This window comes from Sus scrofa, chromosome 15 (genome assembly GCF_054392235.1).
Source record: "Sus scrofa isolate SSC_HxYL_T2T_F1_AM1 chromosome 15, Sscrofa_HxYL_maternal_Yorkshire_Landrace_v2.0, whole genome shotgun sequence".
Classification (NCBI taxonomy): Eukaryota; Metazoa; Chordata; class Mammalia; order Artiodactyla; family Suidae; genus Sus; species Sus scrofa.
The window spans coordinates 60830294-60853512 of NC_139397.1; the positions used below are offsets into that span (position 1 = coordinate 60830294).

A 23219-nucleotide genomic window follows, 5' to 3' on the forward strand; every position below is an offset into this window, starting at 1 on the left:
TTCATCTTACACATGTCCTATCAGCAGCATTTGTTCAGTCAACCATCTCTTCTTGATATCTTTGTCTTTTAGGGGGCCATATTTTCCTGGATTTCCTCCTGCCTTCATGGACCCTCCTTTTAATCTCCTAAGCTAGTTCCTCCTCTTCCTGTTGGAATGCACCTGGGCTTAATCCTTGGGCTTCCTCTTTCCTCTACTCATGTCCTGCATTTCATTCAGTCTTACGGCTACAAAACCGTCTATTAGCCTATGACTAATATCTCCAACCTAGACCTTTCCCCTGAATTCCAGACTCATGTATCCAACTGCATACTGGACCTCTCCATGTGTATGTCTAATAGACACCTTAAACTTATCATATCCCAGATGGAACCTTTGATCTTTCCCCACACCTGCTCTATACATGGTTATCCAGTCTCAGTAGATGAAGGATGGTAAATTCCATCCTTCCCTGTTGCAAAGATGCAAAACTTCGGAGTCAGTCTTGACTCTTCTCTTTCTCTCACCTCCCACATGCAATCTGTCAGGAAGTCCTATTTACTGTAGTTTCAAAATACATTCAGAATGCAGTTTCTTACCACCTCCACTGCTTCCACCCTGCTTGGAGCCACCACCATTTCTCACTTAAGTTGTTGCCATAGCCACCCGCCTGGGTTGCCTGTTCTCCTTCTTGCCCTACCATAGTTCATATCAACAAGCTGCCAGAATGATTCTGTTGACTATAATAGTAGTAGCTTCAGAATCCACCAATGACTCTCATTTTTTTTGAGAGTAAAAGTTGACATTACCTTAATTCAAAGAATTTACTCTAATGAGTGAATTTTGAATATCATGATTAGTTAATGAAGGAGATATCTTAGTAAAGGTATGAAAACACCCACTTGTTTTTAATACCTAAGTTTAAGGTTCTGCTTTATGGTGGGGGCAGGGAGAGGATGTTGGCGTCAGTCAGATGTCTGTTGAAGATTTTCTATGAAGTTTGAAAATATGTACCTTCAAGAATAGGTCTTGAATGATCTTCAATAGCACAGCTAGAGGAAATAGTATTATACAAATTATTTACTTCGGTACTAGTGTTTTCGGTGCTTCCACTCCTGCAGCAGTTGTTAGTATATTTTTATAAATGGCTGCCAGTCCTGAGTAAGTTACCTCTGCTATCTCCCTAGTCTTTGCAACTTATGAATGAAGGATTAATTAATATTCAGACTCACGGGGAAGTTAGGATGGTTGCCTCATCACATAGCCAGTGATAGAGGTTGGATTGAAATCTACAGTTTTTCTTTAAAACTTATGCTCTTAACATTACAACATTTTGTGGAAAAGCCAAGAAGAGGAACACATTTCTCTTCTAACTATTAACAAATGTCAGTGGAATGACACAATGCGATTTTTTTACATATAAGGAAATAAAGATTTACTTCTTAACAATTTGAGTACTAAAGATTGATTTATGTACTTTCTGAAATGATAAAAAAGGTAGAAACTGATCAAATTTCAATGAAAATGAATACTGACCTACCAAAAATAAACTCTGCTTGCATTTTTTCTTGCCAAAGTGAATTATAATGAATAATTATTTTGAGATTTTACACATGTAAATAAGGTAAAATCTAGGCACTCAAAAATCTGGCATGAAAAGTATTTCTTTAAAACTTAAAAGTACTTTGCAGTCTTAAGTGATAACCAATCATCAGTGATTTCTAACAAAGACTGAGAAGGAAGAAACTTTTAAAACATTATTTCTAGATTAAAGAGCTGTAGATATTTTTAAAAATTAAAGGATACTTAGAAACTTATGGACAGATTCAGTAGGGATTTCAATAGGAAGATGGTTTCTTTCTCCTTTCCCTTCTTGATTGGAAACTAACAAAACATTCATTGGGTTACATAAGAAGCCCAAACCAAAGGAGTTAGGGTCTCAACATGCTGAAAGAAGAGATGGGAAAGTATAAGGTACCACTTGGCAGTCTGAGGGCTGAGAGGCCGCAGCACCTGCAGATTTTTGTCTCTCTGGCGGAACAGGTATCTTTGCAGTCTCTGGAGAAAGCTCAGGTGGCTGTTTGTGGCTTTCAGGACCGTGTCCTGAAAGGGGAGTTATCTGAATGGAAAGAGATGCTGTGTGTATCTCAGGCGCTGGATTAGGGGGTGGTGAGCAGGACCTTTTGAGAAATGATGGTACTTCAACAGATTTGGAAAACTGTGGAGGATTAAACGGGATGCTACTTCCTGGATCCTGACTATGGATTAGTTTCAATGTAGAAATTCTTCGAGTTTGAGAATCTTGCATATAATCCTCTTGTAGAAATGGGGTACTTATGTCAGCCTTTGCTGGGGCATTTGTGCCAGAAGCTGATGGTAGTGGATTAGTGATTTTTTGTGTATATGACACAGTTGTGTTAGATTCCTCAGAATACAAAATCGTCTGGTTGGAGTCATCATTAGAATACATTGTTCCCTGAAGAGGTGTTTTGTTAGTAAAGAGCTCTGTACAGGAGGGAATTTGTGTGTTAGTTACTAATTGGTCTAAAATGTCACCCTTTGTGTGATTGGTTACCAAGGAGCTACAAAAGCTCTCTTTTCTGGGTGGTAAAGGGGGTGCCTGGATTACCAAAAGCATCCGGAGAAAGAAATAATGTTGAAGGAAAAACAGAGAGAGAGTCAAAGTTAATCATTAAAGAAACCAGCGTTAACTCTACCCTTAAAGAAAGTAAAGCAACATTATACCTTCTTATTAGGCTATGCATTTCACTGGTAAGATTGAGTGATCATTTTTGTTTTGTTTAGAATGTGTTTTAATTTACTACCAATAGTTTCCCTTTGGGGAAATAATTTTGTAAAGAATACAAACATTATAAACTTTGTTTCTGCCTACCTTTTGAGAAATTAGGTTAAAAGTGAACATATGTTCTTTTGGAATATTTTTAGACCTTGAGGTATATATATATATATATATATATATATTTATGTTTAGTATCTAGTCACATCATTTTGGTAACACTTTTCATGCCTGTGACACAATTTAACTAAGAAGTAATTAACAGAGTTCCTTTAGTTAATATAATGAGTACTTGCATAACTCATATTTATTGTATAAATAATGTACTGCTGACCTCATAACTTTGAAATGCTAATAATCAGCTGACAGTTTTTCAAGAATTAGAAAATATCCTAAAAATTATGTCAGAAACTGACTTGCTTATATAAGCTGAATCAGAAAACAAACCAACCAACCAACAAGACCAAAAAACCAATTTTGAACTTAAGACTTATCTTCCATGTTGTAAATACAAATCTGGCAAGCAACACAAATACAAAAGCAAAAACATATTAAAAATAAAACATATCAAAATATGCATGTTACTAGAAAAGAGGCTCTAGACCAGTGGTCTAATAACCATACTTTAAAATAACACAGTATATAACATTATGAAGGGTTACCTGAGTTGGTGATTTTTTTTCTTGTAGATTTGGTCGAACGCTTCTAAAACCTTTTGCTGCAAGAGAGGAATATGTAGCATCTCCATTCAGTGTCTCTTGATTTCGATCATTGTAACATCTCCAAGCTTTTATTAAGGGAAAACAAATCGGATACAAAAATATCTACATTCACTTTTAACACTTTTAAAGTGAAATTTATTTTTATTTCCAATTTTCCTAAATTGAAGTTTTCTTTTGAGAAACTTAATACACATAACTGTATATTTCATCTTAAGTTTACTGTCGTGTTAAGGATGTGGCTATGCATGTGTTTAAGAAAAAAAAAAACTCACAACAAATGTAGTGGTTATTCAGAATAGGTTTTTTTTGTACCTGAGTCAGGGGACTGAGAATCACGCCCTAGAAGAAAAAGAAATGTTGAAATTAATACTCTGAATAAAGAAATGAACAATCCAGTAAAGATTATTTGGCAAAGAATCATATACATTTTTTGAGGGGCAAATGTAATCTCAATTCTAAAACTCTGGGTACATTAAATATACTAATAGCTTTTTTTTGGTGCAGTTATTTTTACTTCGATCAGACTGCAATTCATTAAATATCTGTAATATATAGTTAATACATGTATCAAACATGATTTTCCCCCTCAGTGATATTTCAATCATTTAATTTTATCTTATTATTGCCTAAGCTGGATATTTGAAATTCTAAATGTTAAATTAAAGGATCAAAAGTTTTGTAAACAATGAATGCTTCTCCCGGCTTTGAATCAAACCACCATGTCCTTAGTTTCCAATGCTATCAATATTTCGTAGTTTGCATTTTTTTTTTTTACTTTAAGAAAGCATATATACAACTATCATATTATGTGACATTTTAAAATCATTCTTTAGACTTTGAATTTTCCTCTCATTGCCATTTAAATGTCATTTTACATTCAATTATAAAAGAGCTGCTACAATGTATTCCATTGTCTTGCAGTAAGCATTTCAGTACTCATAAACTACTTTTGATAATGCAGAAGGGAAGTGGCTTAATGACATATTTCCTATCAGTTTTATTTAGAATTATACACTCCAGAATCTCCTATAACTATGCATAATTTTAGGTAAGCAATTTGTATTGCTTGGCTCTATTATACCACATAGTCAGCTTCACCTAGAATCATGAAGTCTTAATTTTGGAAAGGATCTTAGGGTCATTCAGCCTAAACTTCTGTCTAGGTCTTGGGTTTCTTCTACCTGTTCCCTGAAACCATTATTAATTGCTGTTATTTCAATGCCTAATAGAACTTGAAAGTTCCATATAAAAAGTCTTTAGACTCTGTTTTCTTTCTAATGCTTAAGGAATAGTTTTAAGTCTAAACACATAAATGTGAAGTGATAAAAATTTGTTGAGAAATCCAAGATTTGACTTTTAGATAAAATATTTGTAGTAATAAGAGTCTTTCCAAGTCAAAAGAAGAAAAATAAATGTGAACTGGCACCAAGAGCATTAGAACGTTTCCAGCTCAGGTGAGTTAGAGAAGACTAACAAATCTTCATTCTTTATGATAGTTGCTAGTTTAGGGTAGGCTTTAACTCCAGTGAATTCAAAACCAGAGTAATAAAATGAGTACCGTTAAGTAAAAATAACTTTAGTAGGAATTCCCGTCACGGCGCAGTGGTCAACGAATCCGACTAGGAACCATGAGGTTGCGGGTTCGGTCCCTGGCCTTGCTCAGTGGGTTAACGATCCGGCGTTGCCGTGAGCTGTGGTGTAGGTTGCAGACGCGGCTCGGATCCCGCGTTGCTGTGGCTCTGGCGTAGGCTGTCATCAACAGCTCCGATTGGACCCCTAGCCTGGGAACCTCCATATGCCGTGGAAGTGGCCCAAGAAATAGCAAAAAGACATAAATAAATAAATAAATAATAATAATAACTTTAAAGAGTTATACGTGAAATATTTACTGGACTCTATTTCTAGGATTTGATGGCAGCAGAAATGACAAATTCTTAATCACTTCAGTGATGAAGAGGACTCAATGTAATGAAAATACACACAGTGCAGCAATACAGAAATATCATTAGAGTTCTGCTTTAGGCCACCCAAGGAGAGAGATTTAATAAGCACCTGGGTGCCACATACTGTTATTGGACAAGGAAAAATTTGGGGGATTTGGGGAAATGGCAATGAAAAGAGGAGCAGCATGAATAGTTGTAGTTATTATTTATAGTCTAATTTATTTGCTTGAGAATAGAGAATTAATTTTTGTGGTAAATTGTTTCATTTAGTTTCTTCATTTACCCCTACTGAATTTCATTGAATTCTGACATACCCTTATGAGTTGGGAAAATGATTATTCTCAGAGAGGTAGAAAAATGACAAATACATTCTAATTTTTTTTTTTTTTTTTGGTCTTTTTAGGGCTGACCCACAGCATATGGAGGTTCTCAGGCTAGGGGTCAAATTAGAGCTATAGCTGCTGGCCTATGGCACAACAACCTACATCACAGCTTATGTCAATATTGGATCCCTAATCCACTGAGCGAGGCCAGGGATCGAACCTGGGTCCTCATGGGTGCTAGTCAGGTTCGTTTCCACTGAGCCATGGCGGGAACTCCCCATTCTGATTTTTAAAGAAAGGAAACTTGGGGTACAAATAGGCAAATTTTCCTAAAGATGTAAAACACTCAGGTGGTTTTGGCATGACCCTGTGAATTGACACCATTTCCTGGTCACCGCAGCATACCACCCATATCAGTGTGACCTTAGCTGCCAACTGTTTTTTGTAAAATAAAATGTACTTGGAAAAAGCTTATTTTATCTCTGTAGTCATTGTTTTGGTGCTAGTTTAGGTTTATCATGAATTGTCCACTGGGACTTTACTTCTTGTAAAAGCAAGAGAGAAGGACTGATTTAGTGGACGAATAGTTGGTGACTAGTAAGCTCCTATTGACTCTCTGAACTGAGAGGAAGGAGAGGGAAGGTTAGAACCTTTTGTGGAGGCAGTCCAATTTTTATTTAAAAGCTGTTCTAGTTTAGCAATATCCAAAGCAATAAATGTTTATTAATCTTTTGATTCACAAAAACTCTGTAAATAGATGCTTTTTATGAAGACTACCACATAATGTGAATGGGCATGAAAAGAGACTGATTTCTTTCTTCAAAATGTTATTAAAACTTCTTTGAAAAGGGGATCATACCTTACGTGTCTAATTAATACAGAAAGATCTATTTTTTTTTTTTTTTTTTGTCTTTTTGCTATTTATTGCGCCGCTCCCGCGGCATATGGAGGTTCCCAGGCTAGGGGTCCAATCGGAGCTGTAGCCACCGGCCTACGCCAGAGCCACAGCAACTCGGGGAGCAGCGTCTGCAACCTACACCACAGCTCACAGCAACGCTGGATCGTTAACCCACTGAGCAAGGGCAGGGACCGAACCCACAACCTCATGGTTCCCAGTTGGATTCGTTAACCACTGCGCCATGATGGGAACTCCAGAAAGATCTATTTTTAATGGAACAATTAAATCCAAAATTGAGGGGATCTTATTCTCTAGAAATCTTACTCCTATTTGATATAATGAGTGATATAAAATTAAAAATGGTCCAGAGCCACTACATACTTTTATTAAGATTTTATATTCTTAAAGTAGTAGATCTTTTCTATTATTTTGATTCTAAAGCATTAAATATTCCTATCAAGTTGAATGATATGAAATTACTAATATTCTAGTGTTGACTCTCCAAAAAGGTAGTCTCTAGTTCAATATTATTCATTCTATGATTACTTTTATAAATAATAACAATTTGGCATTATTGAAGTAGTGCCACGTTCCCTGGTGGGTGCCTTAACGGTCCAAATCTGAGTCTGGGCTAGAATTTTACTTGGTTGAAATGGCAATGATATTGATGTTTTAGGCATTCCAATTGTCTGATGTCCCTGGACTTTATTTTCTTATTTTCTCTTCATTCCCATTTCCCTCAGGTGTCCAATGTAAATACAGTCATAACATTTTTCATGCCCACGTACACATAAACAAACATGTACCAATACATATATAAAACTTTTTTTCAAACCAAAATGAGATTAAACTACATACATTGCAATGTGATTTACATTTTTTTTAAAATATAATACATTATGGGACCACCTGTTATTTAAACTTAGACATTGAAATCCAGTTATGGAAGTTGTCTGGTTCTTGTTACTGCTGTGTTGTGGGTTTGATCCCTGGCCCTGAACTTTACATGCTGCTGGTGCAGCCAGGAAAAAAAAAAAATTCTATTTCTGGATTGGAGGTGGTCGGCAGTAGTGGGAGTCTCTCTGTGGAAGCTTGTTTTTTCCTCAACAAAGCTAAGCAGTTTAGGATGAAGTGACTTTAAAGCCACGGGCATCCTGAATATTTAATAAACTGCTAAATGTATATGTGTAAAAGACACTAGTACATACAATGAGAATTAGAATTAAACACTTTTCGTCCCTTTCCCACTTCTGCTGCAAATCCCATGAATATTATAGATAAAAAACAAGGAACCCCCAACTAGCCAACCAACAATCAAACCAACTACCCAACCAGCCAACCAGTCATCAAAAGGTAGGAGTATATTTCAGAGTCTAGAGAGACCAGACACTGATTAAAAGAGGCTCACATCAGTGGATGCTGAAATACCACACTCCCAGTTAGTTTCCAGAGTTTATTTATACTTGTGGGTACGCATTAATCTTAATTGGACCAAGATGTTTAAAAATATATATTAGAAGGGTCTTTGCTGATTAGATTGAACGAATGTTTAAGGTTTCTTTCAAAACTAATATTCTATCATATTTGCAAACTTAAGCAAAGGAGCAAATCAATAAATATTCAGTTTTCAGCCAAATCCCACTTCCTAATCCTCTGTCCCCCCACCTCCCAATAGTTTTCAGGTGAAAAAAAACAACCCAAATACCTATGAATTATCTTAATTAAATATGATGTTACTTTAGTTCATGGGATACAAAAACTTCAATATTTATTAACACTTGCAGTTACTTAACACATTTTGGCAAATGACTGTTGTTTTAAATTAGATTTTTAAAATGTTTTCTACAAGATATCAGTTTCCTTTGACTTCTTTATTTTTAGAACAAAACAGTCATAAGAGATAGGAGCTATTCTTGAGACACGAAAAATAAGAACTTGTGGGGCATTAGAAAGGTATTTACAGCCACTTTCATCATCCAAACAGGATAATTCTGGAAAGAGAGAAAGGTCAGAGAAAGCCATTCAAATGTGACATTCTGTGAGTTAGTGATATTATACCTGTAGCCAATAGGTTTGGAGAACTTTGAACTCTCTTCACAGATGTTAATGTAACAGACATGGCGGCACGTTTGCGAGCACACCCACCGCTATCTGGAAGCAAAAAAATGATATAGCAAAGGCCATAGCAAAGGAGAAAGCACATGCAGTATCATGCGTTTTCAGTGAAATGTGGCAGACATCCATGAGAAAGATGAATAGTCAGAATTAGTAACCATGGGATACTTCTGCAAAATTTACACTCACCCCAAACTAGAACAAACAAAACAAGAAAAAAACAGGGGTCTGTCTTGGAAATAGATGCCAGCGATTTAGTAAAAAATCAGACTTTATACTTAACATTTTACAATTTTCCTTTAAAGAACACACAAATATAGAACTCAACTTTGTTTATACCATTTGTTTTATTTTATTTTATTTTGTTTTGTTTTGTTTTTTGGTCCTTTTGACTTATTAGGGCCGCCTCTTTGGCATATGGAGGTTCCCAGGTTAGGGGTCCAATCGGAGCTGCAGCCTTGGGCCTATGAGGGATCCAAGGTGGGTCTGTGACCTACACCACAGCTCATAGCAACGCCAGATCCTTAACCCACTGAGCGAGGCTAGGGATCAAACCCCAGTCCTCATGGATGCTAGTCAGGTTTGCTAACTGCTGAGCCACGACAGGAACTCCATGTTTATACCATTTAAATTCAATTATTAAATGTATAAGCAGTGTGACTAGCTTTTGGAATTATGGATAACCTGTATTTCAGGACTAAGAACTATGGTATAACATACTTGTGTATCTGTCATTTAGGTTCTACTGTATTTTAGCAACTATGATTGCTGAAGAAAGTTTGAAGGACCTCTTGAAGTAAAAGTTGTTAGCTGTTATATACATAGTATGTTTTATATATAAGATTCATGAAGGAACATATGATGTTATAGAAATTTTCTGTCTTCCTATAGTTATTATTAGACATGGGAGTAATTTGCCTAATTGAAATCAAAGACAATATTAATATATGCAGTATTGAAATGACCATGTTTTAAAAATTTTTTTTGTAATTTTGAACAATATATATATTATCTATATATTTATACTTAGGCAAATCACAACACGAAGCAAAATGAGAGAAAATTCATCAGCTATTGTAGTGTGATTTGAGAAGTTTAGCGTAACAAGACTTCTAAAATTGGAAGGGTAATGTTCTATTTATGAACAGATTCCAATTCCATTCCCACATTCCTTTGTGTTTGGAATGTGCAATAAATAGTTTTGCTCATTCCTGTGGAACCAAAAGAACTTTAATTATTTTTGAAAGCTGTAACAAGAAAAATAAATTCTATAACCACTAATATTGTAACATAATATTTATATATTGCCACATGCTGGTCTCATATATTTTGTCTTTATTTTTTAAGGAGTGTACCCACTTTGTTTACTGAATGTGAGGGAATTTGAGTCCTTGAAAGTATGATTTGAATTAATTACTCGTAAAATCACAAGTAGTAAGGTCAGAAGACTTTATAAATTGGTAGAATGATTCTCATGTCAAAATATTATTTCTTAAATATATACTTAAAACAACAATTTCCTAGTTCAGATAATTAAAACAGAAAAATGACTTGAAACAACACAAGAAGGTAAGTCAACGAAATTAAAAACTGTAAATCAAAAACAAAATATAAAAAGACATAAATGGTAGAAACATACAACTAAAGATGTCTTCAGGAGGGACCAATAGGATTTTAGCAAGCTCTGCAAACTGAAAATAACTAAGAGGGATGTGTGTTTCTGAAAAAATGGAGATAATGTTACTGAATATGCAGTGAATCGCAGCTCCCAATGTTTAAAAGGGTGTTGCAAGTGTAAACGGAAGGTTTTCTAAGAGATTTAATTTTCTCTTTCTTTTAATTCTGAATCTCTGAAAACAAGCAGAGATGCAAAGGGGACATTTCAGAATGAGGAGCCCCAAGGTTACTGGTTAAGCCCTTGGTTTCCAAAACTGTGTGCTGAGCGCCCCAGGGGTCATCTCAGTGGATTCACAAGAGTCTGGGTACATAGTTCACATTTTTGAGGAAAACACGGTGATATCTATCAGACAGATGCTGCAGACGCCACTAGCCTGAGGTAGTTAATGTTTCAGCGTAAAAGATTATACTATCTTCCTTTAGATGACGTCACATTTTTGAAAAGCTGGGCTTTTGGTGATTGTAGTGATGGAAAGCAAGCACCCTGTGAAAGTAATTTTGGACCAGCAAGTGCAAGTGGTGATATACGATCTAATTCCAAATCTAAGTTTTGCAATGCCCAATATGCATGCACATTCCATTAACAAGTAACTGTGGTCGTAAAGAATGAGATAAAATGATTTTTTTTTCTCAATGGACATACATTTTTTTTTTTTTCAAATTGCTTCTGGGTTGGTAGAACATGAGTACTTACTAAGTTATTTGTGCCTAACTGCTTAACTACTAGGTATTTCTCTTGGTTTGAGAGTGTGGTGAAAAACTGCTGAGCGATCTTGGCTCTATAAACCAGGAAGTGTAGGAACCTCTGGATGAAATAATTTTTGGCTTTTTTTTTTTGGCCACACCCCTGGCATATGCAGGTTCCCAGGTTGGGGATCAAATCGGGGCTACAGATGCTGGCCTATGCCACAGCCACAGCAACATGGGATCCGAGTCTGCGACCTACATCCCAGCTCACGACAACGTGGGATCCTTAACCAACTGAGCAAGGCCAGGGATAGAACTTGTGTCCTCATGGATACTAGTCAGATTCATTTCTGCTGAGCCAAAACAGGAACCCCTAAATAATTTTTGTATTCTAGGAAACTCTAAGGTCTAGATAAAATAAATGGAGAATCTGTCTTTATTAACAGTTTAATGAAGAGCTTAATTTGAAAAGTTGAAGCATTTGTGAGATGGCTAGAACAGAGAAATCTATTAGATTTTGTCTTTACTTACTTATATGTTTATACTTTCTGCTATTTCTTGAAGATATTTTTAAGATCTCAAAATGAGGGTGCTGTCTTGCATATTTAGGTCATCCTAAAGAATTCTAGTGGTACTCTCACCTTCACACTCATTAATGACCTGCATGCTTCCCTCTGTGCACAATTCTTGGTAGCTGTTTCTACTGCTGGAAAATACTCACATGGGTAAATCACATACAGTGAATCATTTGGTGTCTCTCTTTCCTTTCCTGCATAGCTAAGATTTTCCTTAGAAAATAGTGGGTCAAAATTTCTAAGAGTACAAATACAGTGTATTTAGTATGTTTTATATATTATTTAGATGCTTAAAAATGTATCATCACTCCCTTGGTTCGTTTATTATGTATTTGACTAAAAATAAGGAGGTGATTTAAAAGAATCTTTTTTTAAGCTTTATTGACTGACACATGAACATTGAAACAGCAATATATCTTTTTAATGACTCATCGGTAAATAATGAGGACCCATTTTATTTATTAGATATTTAGGAACTAATTTCTACTTCATTTGAGATACAGTAACAATGCTTTCTTCAACTTTCTGCAGTATTATTTATATATATTTTCAAAAGTGATACGTTTTTATAGCAACATTATATAGTATTACTTTGGAATTTTAAATGAAAAGTCCAGGCACTTCTAATCAATTTTTGATGCATGTTTGAATATCATATTTTACATGCATACATAGATGTGTAAATTCACTCATATAATCAAAATAACTGTGCAAATTAGCATTCCATATAAAGCCCAGATCACTCCTTTTAATGAGAGTGTGCTTTAGAGTGTTATAGTCATGCTCCTATAGCAGTAACTTGGCTCAAGTATCCCAGAGAACTAAACAAATTTTCAAATTTCTTTTGCCTACTTTGCTATTATGGGTTGATTTTTATGAATAGGAAGATTAATTATTGAATGCATTGTAATGAATATGTATATTTAGTATAATCATATATTATACACCTGTCATAATAGGGTTATTTAAATGGGAAAACAAGACTCAACAAAAATGAAGGATCTTCAACTTCAGTTTAGAGGAAGACATTGTGGAAAAATCAGTAAACATACCTTCCTCAGATGTACATTCTGCTGGAGTGATTTTGCAGTTTCACACAGTATGACTTAGCCTAACTCAGCTGTGAACTCCCTATTCTATTTGCTCTCTTCAATCTCCTTCACCTAATGATATTTCTCCTTTAGTTTTCCATGTATAATTCCAACATCTGCAATTGTCCAAATGGCTTTACATGGCTCATTTCCAGGGTTATAATTTCTCAGCCTTCCTCGTGTATTTTGACTGTCTCCAATATCCTAATATTGTCTGGTGCTCTGTACATTTGTGAACTGACTGCATCTTTAGGGTTAGCTGACCTAGAAGTCTCTGAGGTCGGTTACAGTGGGTTTCTGCTAAGGGGCAGCCATAGAATCATGTTCAGTAGCACATGTCTCTGCACTTGAGCTAGGGATTAGATATTGGTTCTCTCCAGTGGCTCTTAATCCTCCCGTGAGGGATTTTGATAACAAGAGACAGTAAAAATGCCACCAACTTGATGCAAGAAAATATCTTCCACCATCCTTTCTCTTTTGCCTTAGTGTGACGTGGCTAACACAACTTTGCACTGATCACTTGTGGATAGGAAGTGGTATTTTTTAAACAAAAGTTACACAATTTCAGTGAGAAAGTTTTTCCCAGGATTATTCAATACTGACTATAAAAATTTCAGAGGAAAAACTATGGAAATATAAGCTAAAATGCTTTATGGTATGGAAAAAAATCATATATACCTAGCAAGTATTGCAAACATTTTTCTTTTTTCTTTTTTTTTTTTTTTTTTTACTTTTTAGGGCTGCACCTGTGGTATATAGAAGTTCCCAGGCTAGTGTTGAATTGGAGCTGCACCTGCTGGCCTACACCACAGCCACAGCGATGGGGATCTGAGCCGCATCTGTGACCTACACCACAGCTCACGGCAATGTTGGATCCTTAACCCACTGAGCGAGGCCAGGGGTGGAACCTGAGTCCTCATGTATACTAGTTGAGTTCATTTCTGCTGAGCCACAATGGGAACTCCACAGACACTTTTATAATTAACCTATATGCAATACAGTGTTCAGAGCACCAATGCTGTTAAGGCTACTTGGAGATACTGTTCTCACATTTAAAAATATAATGCTTACTTTAAGTGTGTTATGTCTATGGATTAAGATGATTTCCTGTAAAGCTTTGCCACTCCACTGACTTTGTTAACATAAAATGTTTATAGAATAAGGAATTTTAAATCTTTTCTGCTAGAGCAACTTGCCTATGAATTTAGCTTATTATCAGTGAGGGATTTCAAATATATCATCAAATGGTATGCTCCCTCTTTCTAGGGCTTATAGAAGTTAATTTCAAGATATGATTATAGAAAAAGGGAGTAAGAATAGAAAGCAAAAGAGAAAATTCTACTTTTGATAGCTATAAGATTGAAGCACAAAAACAAAGAAATCAAGTGATGAATTGAGATCAATCAGAAACTCAGTATCACATTTCGAATCAGCAGACTTCTAAACTAATGATTTAGGGCCAAGATGATTTTTAGAGAGCCAGGCTAAAGAGTTTAAAACTAACAGAGACAGCATACCTGTATTCATTTTGACCTTGGAGGGTTTGTTATTAAAGTCTTCAGTTTTCCTGTAGAAAAAAAATGATGTATTAATTTGTTCACTAGCGTGAGGTACAAAATACCATGAAAGAGTGTCTGTTTTTGTTTTGTTTTGGTATACCTGCGAGTTAATATCACATTACCTTTAGTCTTATTTAAATCAGAGTTTAATAAGGTGGGCAGCATTTACAGCTCTATTCAAGCTAAACTTGAATTATTCTTGGTCCAATTATCATAAACCTGTGTTTTTGTTTAATAGTGACCATTAATGGATGAAAATGAAGAGGAGTTTTCATTGTTAGAAATTACATTTCTTTTACAAACATTTATAACAGCTTTTGTTCTCTGATCCCGAGAGGACCACCAGTTGTTAGGTCTCCTCTTCCAGAATTTTAAAAGGCACTTTGGTACCTTGAAATCATTACCTTACATTATTCAATTTATGGTATTATTTAATTTATTCTATTTTGTTTGAGTTTTCTACTTTATTCAATTTATATTAAATTCATTATTGAGTCAATTTATTACCAGGGAATATTTAATGTATTTAATTTTCAAATATTCAAAGAAAATGAGATTCATCAGTTTTTATTACGTTGCAATAAATAAATGATTACTACAAACCCATTTTTCAGTATCAAATATGATGGTTTTTCCAATTGAAGTGTTTGCTGTATAACAATTGAGATGTGGTTGGGGAAATGGTGCTTGTTGTAGAAGAAATTTTAAAATGTTTGTATTATTTTATGACATGTGAGAGGACTTAGTTCTTTCCCTGGCATTTTCTCTTAGCCCATTTTTTAGAGTTTCATACTTATCCATGCCCTACAACCAAAGAGAAAGGATAGGCTCTCCAGGAAGCAAGTCTCTTAAGAGGAAAAGCCGATGTTTAACTCTGGCCACTTTGCCTTGACTCTTGAGTAGGGCCTATTGAAATGAACACAAACTTCCCCTGTACCACACAGACAGTTTCCATGTACATTTGCCTTCTAACATCTGATAATTAAAAAAGTACATTTATACCTCATGGATGAGTAGGGATAAGGTTGAACTGAAATTATCTGTCATGATCTGTCAAGAAAGACTTTCAACAAATACATTTTTTTTTCATTCTCTAAAAAGAGCCCCAGACGAGCTTCCTGGATTTCTTATTTTTGTCTATCATAGTTCTGGCCCTCTCCTCCTTTCTGACCATTTTCCCTGTCCTCATGAGTTCTGCTCTAGTTATCATCTGCCATTTTCTTTCAATGTGGATGTTAAAGTGCACCTCTTATAGAAAGCCTGGCTCTGTTCATTACTACTGTGAAATTCCAAGAATAAAGTTAAAATGTTCAATTGGGAAGACTGGACAGCTACATCAAAAGAATCAAACTAGACTACTTTCTCATACCATGCACAGCAATAAATTCAAAGTGGATTAAAGGCTTTTATGTAAGACCTGAAACCAGTAAATGTCCAGATGAAAACATTACTTGAAGTTGGTCTTAGTAATATTTTTTTGGATATGTCTTCTCAGGCAAGGGAAACAAAAGTAAAATTAAACAAGTGGGATTGCATCAAACTAAAAAGCTTTTGCACAGCCAAAGAAACAAAATGAAAAGACCACCTACTAAGTAGGAGAAGATATTTGCAAATGACTTGTCTGATGAGGGGTTAACATAAAAAATATACGAAGAACCCATGCAACTAAACATCAAAAAAATCAAACCCCCCAATTAAGAATGGGTAGAGAATATGAATAGGCATTTTTTCCCCAAAGAAGACGTACAGGTGGCCAACAGGCACATGAAAAGATGTTCAACATCACTAAGCATCAGGCAAATGCAAATCAAAACCACAGTGAGATGTCACCTCACACCTGTCAGACTAGCTATTACCAAAAAGACAACAAATAACAAGTTTTGGTGAGACTGTCAAGAAAAGGGTACCCTTGCAGACTACTGGTGAGAATGAAAATTGCTGCAGCCGCCATGGAGAGCAGTAAGGAGATTCCTCAAAAATTTAAAAATGAACTACTATAAGTTCCAGCAATTCCACTCCAGAGTATTTATCCAAAGAAAACAAAACCACTAATGATATATCTACCCCTGGTTCATTGCAGCATTATTTACAATAGCCAAGATATGGAAGCCACCTAAGCACCCATCAGTAGATGAATGGCCAAAGATGTGGTATGTATGTACAATGGAATCTTAGCCGTAAATAAGAATGAAACTTTACCATTTGCATCAGTGTTGGTGGAACTAGAGGGTATAAGTGAACTAAGACAGAGAAAGATAAATACTGTATGATTTACTTACATGTAGAATCTAAAAAATAAAACAAATGAACAAGCATAACAAAACAGTCATAGATACAGAGAACAAACAGGTGGTTGCCAGAGGAGAGAGGGATTAGGGAATGAGAGAGAAAGATTAAGAGGTACAGACTTCCCACTGCAAAATAAAGGTGTCACGAGTGTGAAATGTACAGTGTGAGGAATATTGTCGACAATTACATAATATCTTTGTGTGGTGACAGATCATAACTAGTCTTATATTGTGGTGACCATTTTGAAGTGTATAAAAATAGCAAATCACTATGTTGTGTAACAGAAACTAACATAGTGGTATAGGTCAATTATACTGCAAAAACAAATGAACTAACAAACTTACAGCAAAAGAGATCAGGTTTGTGGTTACCAGAGGCAGTGGATAGGGATAGGGGGATTGGATGAAGGCAGTCAAAAAGCACAAACTTCCAGTTATAAGAGAAATAAATCCTAGGGATATAATGTACAACATGATGAATATAATCAACACAGCTGGATGTTATGTATGAAAGTTGAGAGTAAATCCTGAGTTCTCATCATATTGAAAAATACATTTTTCCTATGTCTTTAATTTTGTATCTATACGAGATGATGGAGCTCATTAAACTTATTGTGGTAATCACTTCATGATATATGTAAGTCAAATCACTATGCCTCACACCTTAAACTTATACAGTACTATATGTCAATTATACCTCAGTAAACCGGAGCAAAATTTTATTTAAACTTGCAAAAACAATTTAAGTATGAATGCCTGCTAAATATAATGATAGCTATCTTCCCTCCCAGGATAGAAGGAGAAATGGGGAAATAAAATAGCTTGAAAAAATGATATGAGATGTATATATGAGCCAAGAGGAGAAGGATTTTATCGTTTTTATGGCTGTGCTGAATTTCTAATGCCTTGATACTCAATAAATACTAAAGAGATGAACATTTAGAATGGTTAAAACCACTGGACTGATGTTTACCCAATATAATTTTTAGAGCTATAAACTGAAAACAACAACAGATGGTATCCTTATTATGCAGTGTTTTGGTATCACCTGTTTGTGTTTAGTGTGCCATTCTTGCCCATCCTCCCTGAAACAACACTGCAGTGTAGGAGAAGCAGGGCAGGGGTAACGGGTAGGGCTGCCACAGTGTCTGGGAAAATTAGCACAACGTTACAATGAATTTTACGGTAAGATTTCACAGCCAGGTCGACTTTAAACAGTGATTGAAGGAAACTTCTTATGATGAGTTGTATCTCTTATTTTTCAGCTAAGACAGAGAAAGAGGCACATTTCTACTTTCTTTTTCAGAATCCAAAAATAAACGCGGTACATAGCTAAGGAATTCTACCTCGGTAGCCTTAATACCGCCTGGATTGAAGGGATGCCAGCGAAGTCAGGGAAGAAGGCAGTGGTCAGTGCAGGAGCCTTGAGAAAGCTCCATCAGATGTATTTATTTTAATGTCTCGGTAGCAAAACTCCTAATATGTTTACCTTAAATGGACAAAATAAGTGGAAAAGAAAAGCCTCAGGGGATGTCTGTGACCAAGGCTGAGGCCACTGCTAAAACAAGAAGGAATAAACAAGTCTCCAGAAAAAGAGGACTGTCAAGACTTCTCAATTCTATTTATCACTCCTTTTCAAAACACTTGATATTTAAAACTGTTTTTAAGTTTTAAAACGGAATGACAGTGTTTGAGCTGAAATAATACCAATTGATAAAGAAGACATCAAACAGAAGGGAGCTTTACTCTCAGAACACAAAATCTGCTACTATAGTAATGTTTTTATACCAAGTTAGGGAACTGATTATCAGCATTTGAATTCAAATGCAGATATTTACAAAATATCTGACACTTAAAAAGTAAAACAGGATTAACAGGAACAAAGAAAGGCGCCACAAATGCTTGAGTTTTTCATCTTTAAAGTGATGTATCCTGTTACTTATAAAGGTAATTTGTGAGGTTTTTAAACTTTGCATTGTTTTAGATGTCAAAATGTAAAATGACTAACTTCCTAATCAGGCAAGACATTTTCCAAGTTGTTAAAAGAAGAGCCACAGTGATTGAGCTCTGTAGAAGAACCCGAAACCCAAGGCTTCTTGGGTGACTAATAAAAATGCATGATCCTATTTCCATTATTTGTACTAAAGCCATTAACAAGTCCACAACTGAGAACTCTCTTTAGACAGCTGGAACTAAAGCGAATCTAATCTCTTTTGTTCTGTTCTGAAAAAGTGTCTTTGATTGTACTTACATAACAAGCACAGATTATTCTGGAAAGCATCAAATTCCTAGAGTGTTTGCATGCTGCTAGAAGAGACAGTATTTCAAGTATTCTCTTAAATTGGAATTGAACCGGGGCCAAGACTATGAAAACTGACCATAAAATGCAGACTACCTTGAACCTCAGCAGATAATCCATAGAGCAAAAAACTGTCCTGCATTAGAATGTCAAAATGATTTTCAGCTGGTGGTGTGGAGCTGTACTACTTAAGTTCAATTCTTGCCAATTTTTTTCTATAAAAGGACACATTATATGTATCTTAATTTGTGTATAGCAATGGATTTTTCTCATAGGTCAAAGTAGGCTTCTTTCCCAATATACGTTTGACAGTAGGGTTGTGCTGGTTGTTCATGCATGAGCAATAAGACTTTGTAGCTATCGTCTTTTAATTTTGCTTGAATTTCTTTTAGGGATCAGATATCCCATTTTTTTTTTCTTTCTTATGGATCAGAGTAGCCTTTATTTCCAATATGCATATGACAACAGATTGAATAATTTAGGTTTGAATGAGGATCCTAAAATGTTTGATTGTTCATTCATGGGCACCAACATGACTTTGTGCCCATAATCTTGTAATTCTGCTTGAATTCTTTTGATTATCAGTCATCCCATTCTGAAGAGGAGCAGAGGCAAAACCTCCCCTCAATTTTGGCCAAGAATTCTGTGTTAGTCATTTTGTTTTTGTAGACTTGAATGTAAGCACCAAGGCCATCTATATAGCTATAGGACTCCATTTTAGCTCAGTTAATGTGAGGGGTTTAAGACTGGAGACCAAAAGATTTTCCATGGAATAATTTTAAGTCAGTAAATTGCTAGGGTTGTTTTTAAATTATTCTATTCACAGTTCATATATAATTCAGAAGAAAGGACACACAGTCAAAGTGGTGGGAAAACACTGAGGGATGTTAGAATTTTTTAGAGATACATTTTAAACACAAGAATAAAAATATGATGCATATTAATATTAAGCACTGGATTTTAGCCTGAACTGACTTTGAAATGGGATCATATATACCACTCTTTCTGCATAAACTACCCTGACTGGTCAATGCATTTTTCTCTCTCTTTGCGGGAGGATTAGAAGGATTCATAAGTGCCAAATGATTTCACTTTTCAATTATAGCCAAATGACTTAGGTTGCTGGCATTTATCTTTACTTATCTTTGTGAATATATTAATGTGCTGCTTTGAAATTTTCACAGGAAATACCCCCAAGTAGTTTATTACGTCTTTTATAGTCCCTAAGTTTAGAAAAATGAGAATCCAAGTCATAGTTTTTCTGAATGGTTTCTCTGAGTTGACAGCCAATATATGATGCTAACTCAGAGACTCCTTTGCCTCTGAGAGGGTGTACACATCATCACAGTCAATAAGGAGGGCGTGCTTGTCTGTGCTCAACCTCCGCATAAGGACTCCAAAATCCCTCCCAACATTCCTGAGCAAATGGTGCTTGTAGATGGTCCTTAGTATTCAGAAGCTAAGTTATACACAGCATTCATACATGAAAGCTGGGGTCAGAGCACAATTAACGTCATTTCTAGGAATAAGACGAAATCATTGCTGTGAATAGTAATGAACAAAAGGACATGAGGCCACTGATTCTTTTCAAAAAAATATAGAAAATGTTCTTTTTAATTATACCAAATTTCATGATAAACTGGAAAAATTTCCTGAACAGCACAATATGTTGTTCAAGGAAACTAGCAATTTTCTTTCTGAGACTTTGCAATGCAAGTTAGTCTAAATATGTACAGATTTTCCTTAAAAAATGTACTAATTAAGAAGTCAGTCCTGGTGGATAATTTTCTTTCTGATGCTATTCCAAAGCCTCAAATTTTGTGATTTACTATCTTATTTAATTATAAAAGAGTACCGGTTACCTCTTGTACTAAATGGTCATGGGATGTAATATTACTCTAAGATCTCACTTTCATGATATCTTTTGTTTTTATACTGTAATATTTAGGGATGATTATAGGGTACATTTAAGTACTAACAAATGCTTTTTTTTTTCAAAGACAAAGTTGTTGTTCAGACTGATAGTACAGTACCAATTTCCATTGGTTTCTAGTCTATAAATCAAAAGCCAAATGTATTCCTAATGAAAATAAAATAGAACCCTAATGGGAATCTGGTGAGTCAGGCATATCATCAAAGAGATACATGAAGAATTAATCAGACTATAGAAACACATGTTATAGGTGAACTGAATAGTGCTGGAAGGATAGGTCTTGACATCAAACAGACCTGGATTCAAGTCTGGTTTTGCCTACTTCCAGCCATCTAAATGATTTATGGCAACATCATTATCATCTTCAGCAGTAGCAAGAGCAGCAGGATCAAACCCCCTCTCCGACTGCAACAAACCATCCCCAAATTGGCATCATTCCCATTCACCAACATTATAAATATTTTGAAACAGATCTTTAGCTTTGATGGAGTCATGAGAATATAATCTGGACTTTCCTGAAAATACACAGACAGTATTTTATCCCTTTAGATTGACTCGAACTCCCATAGTTTATAAGGTTAATTTGTATGCATTTTCCCATTTCCCAATTATCCCATGCCCAATTTAGCAACATATTGGGACTGAAAAGGAATTCTGCTTTCTAGGCAGCTTTTCTTTTTTCTTTAAACAGAGCCTTTTTTAGCTGAGATTCCCTCCTCACTTCCCACAGACCTAGAGAAGTAATTGAATCCAACACTTGTCTCCCACCCCAGCTAAGTCATTGCTACTGAACCTAAGGGAAGGTGACACTTGAAGTTTGTGACAAATTAACCTTTTAAAAAAACCTTTCCATTACCTGTGACAGTTTATGATCCAAGGTGATGATTAGAGGAAAGAGATATTTCTACCATGAGGAGCAAATCTTTTCTTTTAAAAGAACTGTTTACAGAGTTCCTGATATGGTTCAGTGGTAGCAAATCCAACTAGTATCCATGAGGATGAGGGTTCGATCTCTGGCCTTGCTCAGTGGATTAAGGATCTAGCATTGCTCTGACTGTGGTGCAGGCCAGCAGCTACAGTTCTAATTTGACCCCTAGCCTGGGAACTTCCATATGACATGGTGAAGTCCTAAAAAGATAAAATAAAAAAAAAATAAAATAAATAAAATAAAATAAAATAACTGTTTACTTCTCTCTTTCTGATTTGGAAGAAGTAAAGGTGTCTCTATTTGCAGATGACATGACATTACATACAAAAAATATTAAAGACTCCACCAAAAAACTGTTAGAACTAATACATGAATTCAGTCAAGTTGCAGGATAACAAAATCAACATGTAAAAACCAGTTGTGTTTCTATATGCTCATTACAAAATATTATAAGAGAAATTAAGAAAATAATCCCATTTACAATTTCATCAAAAAGAACAAAACATCTAGGGAAAAACATGAAACCAAGGAGGTGAAAGGGGGTATATATCTGAAGGAAATGGAAATAGAACATTGAAGAGATACCTACACTCCCATGTTCATTATGGCATTATTCACGATAGTCAAGATATGGAAACAATTTAAGTGTTCACCAACTGATGAATGGATAAAAAATGTGGTATATTTACACAATGGAATATTATTTGGCCAGGAGAAAAAAGGAAATCCTGCCATTTGTCACAACAGGATGGACTTTGAGGGCATTATGTGAAGCAAAACATGTAAGATGGAGAAAGACAAATACTGCACTGTATCCTTTATATGTGGAATCTAAAAAGATAAAAAAAATCAAACTTGTAGAAACAGAGAATAAGTGGTTGTCAGGGGTGGGTTGGTAGGGGAAATAGGGAGAAGTTGGTAAAAGGATGCACACTTTCAGCTATAATATAAATAAGGAGGGGAGTTCCTACTATGGCCCAGTGGGTTAAGGATCTGGTGCTGCCTCTGCAGTGTCTCAGGCTGCTGCTGTGGCATGGGTTCATTCTCTGGCTTGACGTGGAGGGTTAAGGATCAGGGATTGCCTCAGCTATGGCATAGGATTTGATCCCTGGCCTGGGGAACTTCCATTTATCTCAGGTGCTGGAAACAAACCAAAAAAAACCATGGTGGCTATGATTGATAACGCTGTATTGTATAATTGAAATTTGCTGAGAGTAGAACTTAAATGTTCTCACCCAAAGAAGGGAAAGATTAATACATTTCATTTTATATATTGATATTACCAATTGTCTGATATAAGAAGAAATTTTGTCATCTAATTTAGTCTTGTATATATCATATTTAGACTTTAAGTGGAAGCAAATAATAAATGCCGTGGTGGTGACAGAGAAGAATGACTGTGTGT

The 23219-nt window shown here is 35.5% G+C and overlaps 2 protein-coding genes across 64 annotated transcripts in view; one reads left to right on the forward strand and one right to left on the reverse strand.

Moving 5' to 3' along the window:
• The window catches only part of CFAP96 (cilia and flagella associated protein 96), a 487170-nt gene that overhangs the window by 199828 nt on the left and 264123 nt on the right, over positions 1–23219 (forward strand). The window lies entirely within an intron of this gene.
• The window catches only part of SORBS2 (sorbin and SH3 domain containing 2), a 324236-nt gene that overhangs the window by 84718 nt on the left and 216299 nt on the right, over positions 1–23219 (reverse strand). For 14 of the 58 annotated variants that reach the window (NM_001444790.1, NM_001444791.1, NM_001444788.1 and 11 more), the window contains 4 exon segments: positions 3439–3494; positions 3811–3837; positions 8721–8813; positions 14325–14374. In NM_001444790.1, the coding sequence (NP_001431719.1) occupies positions 3439–3494; positions 3811–3837; positions 8721–8813; positions 14325–14334 (186 nt within the window). In that variant the 5' untranslated portion in view covers positions 14335–14374. 58 annotated transcript variants of the gene reach the window in all.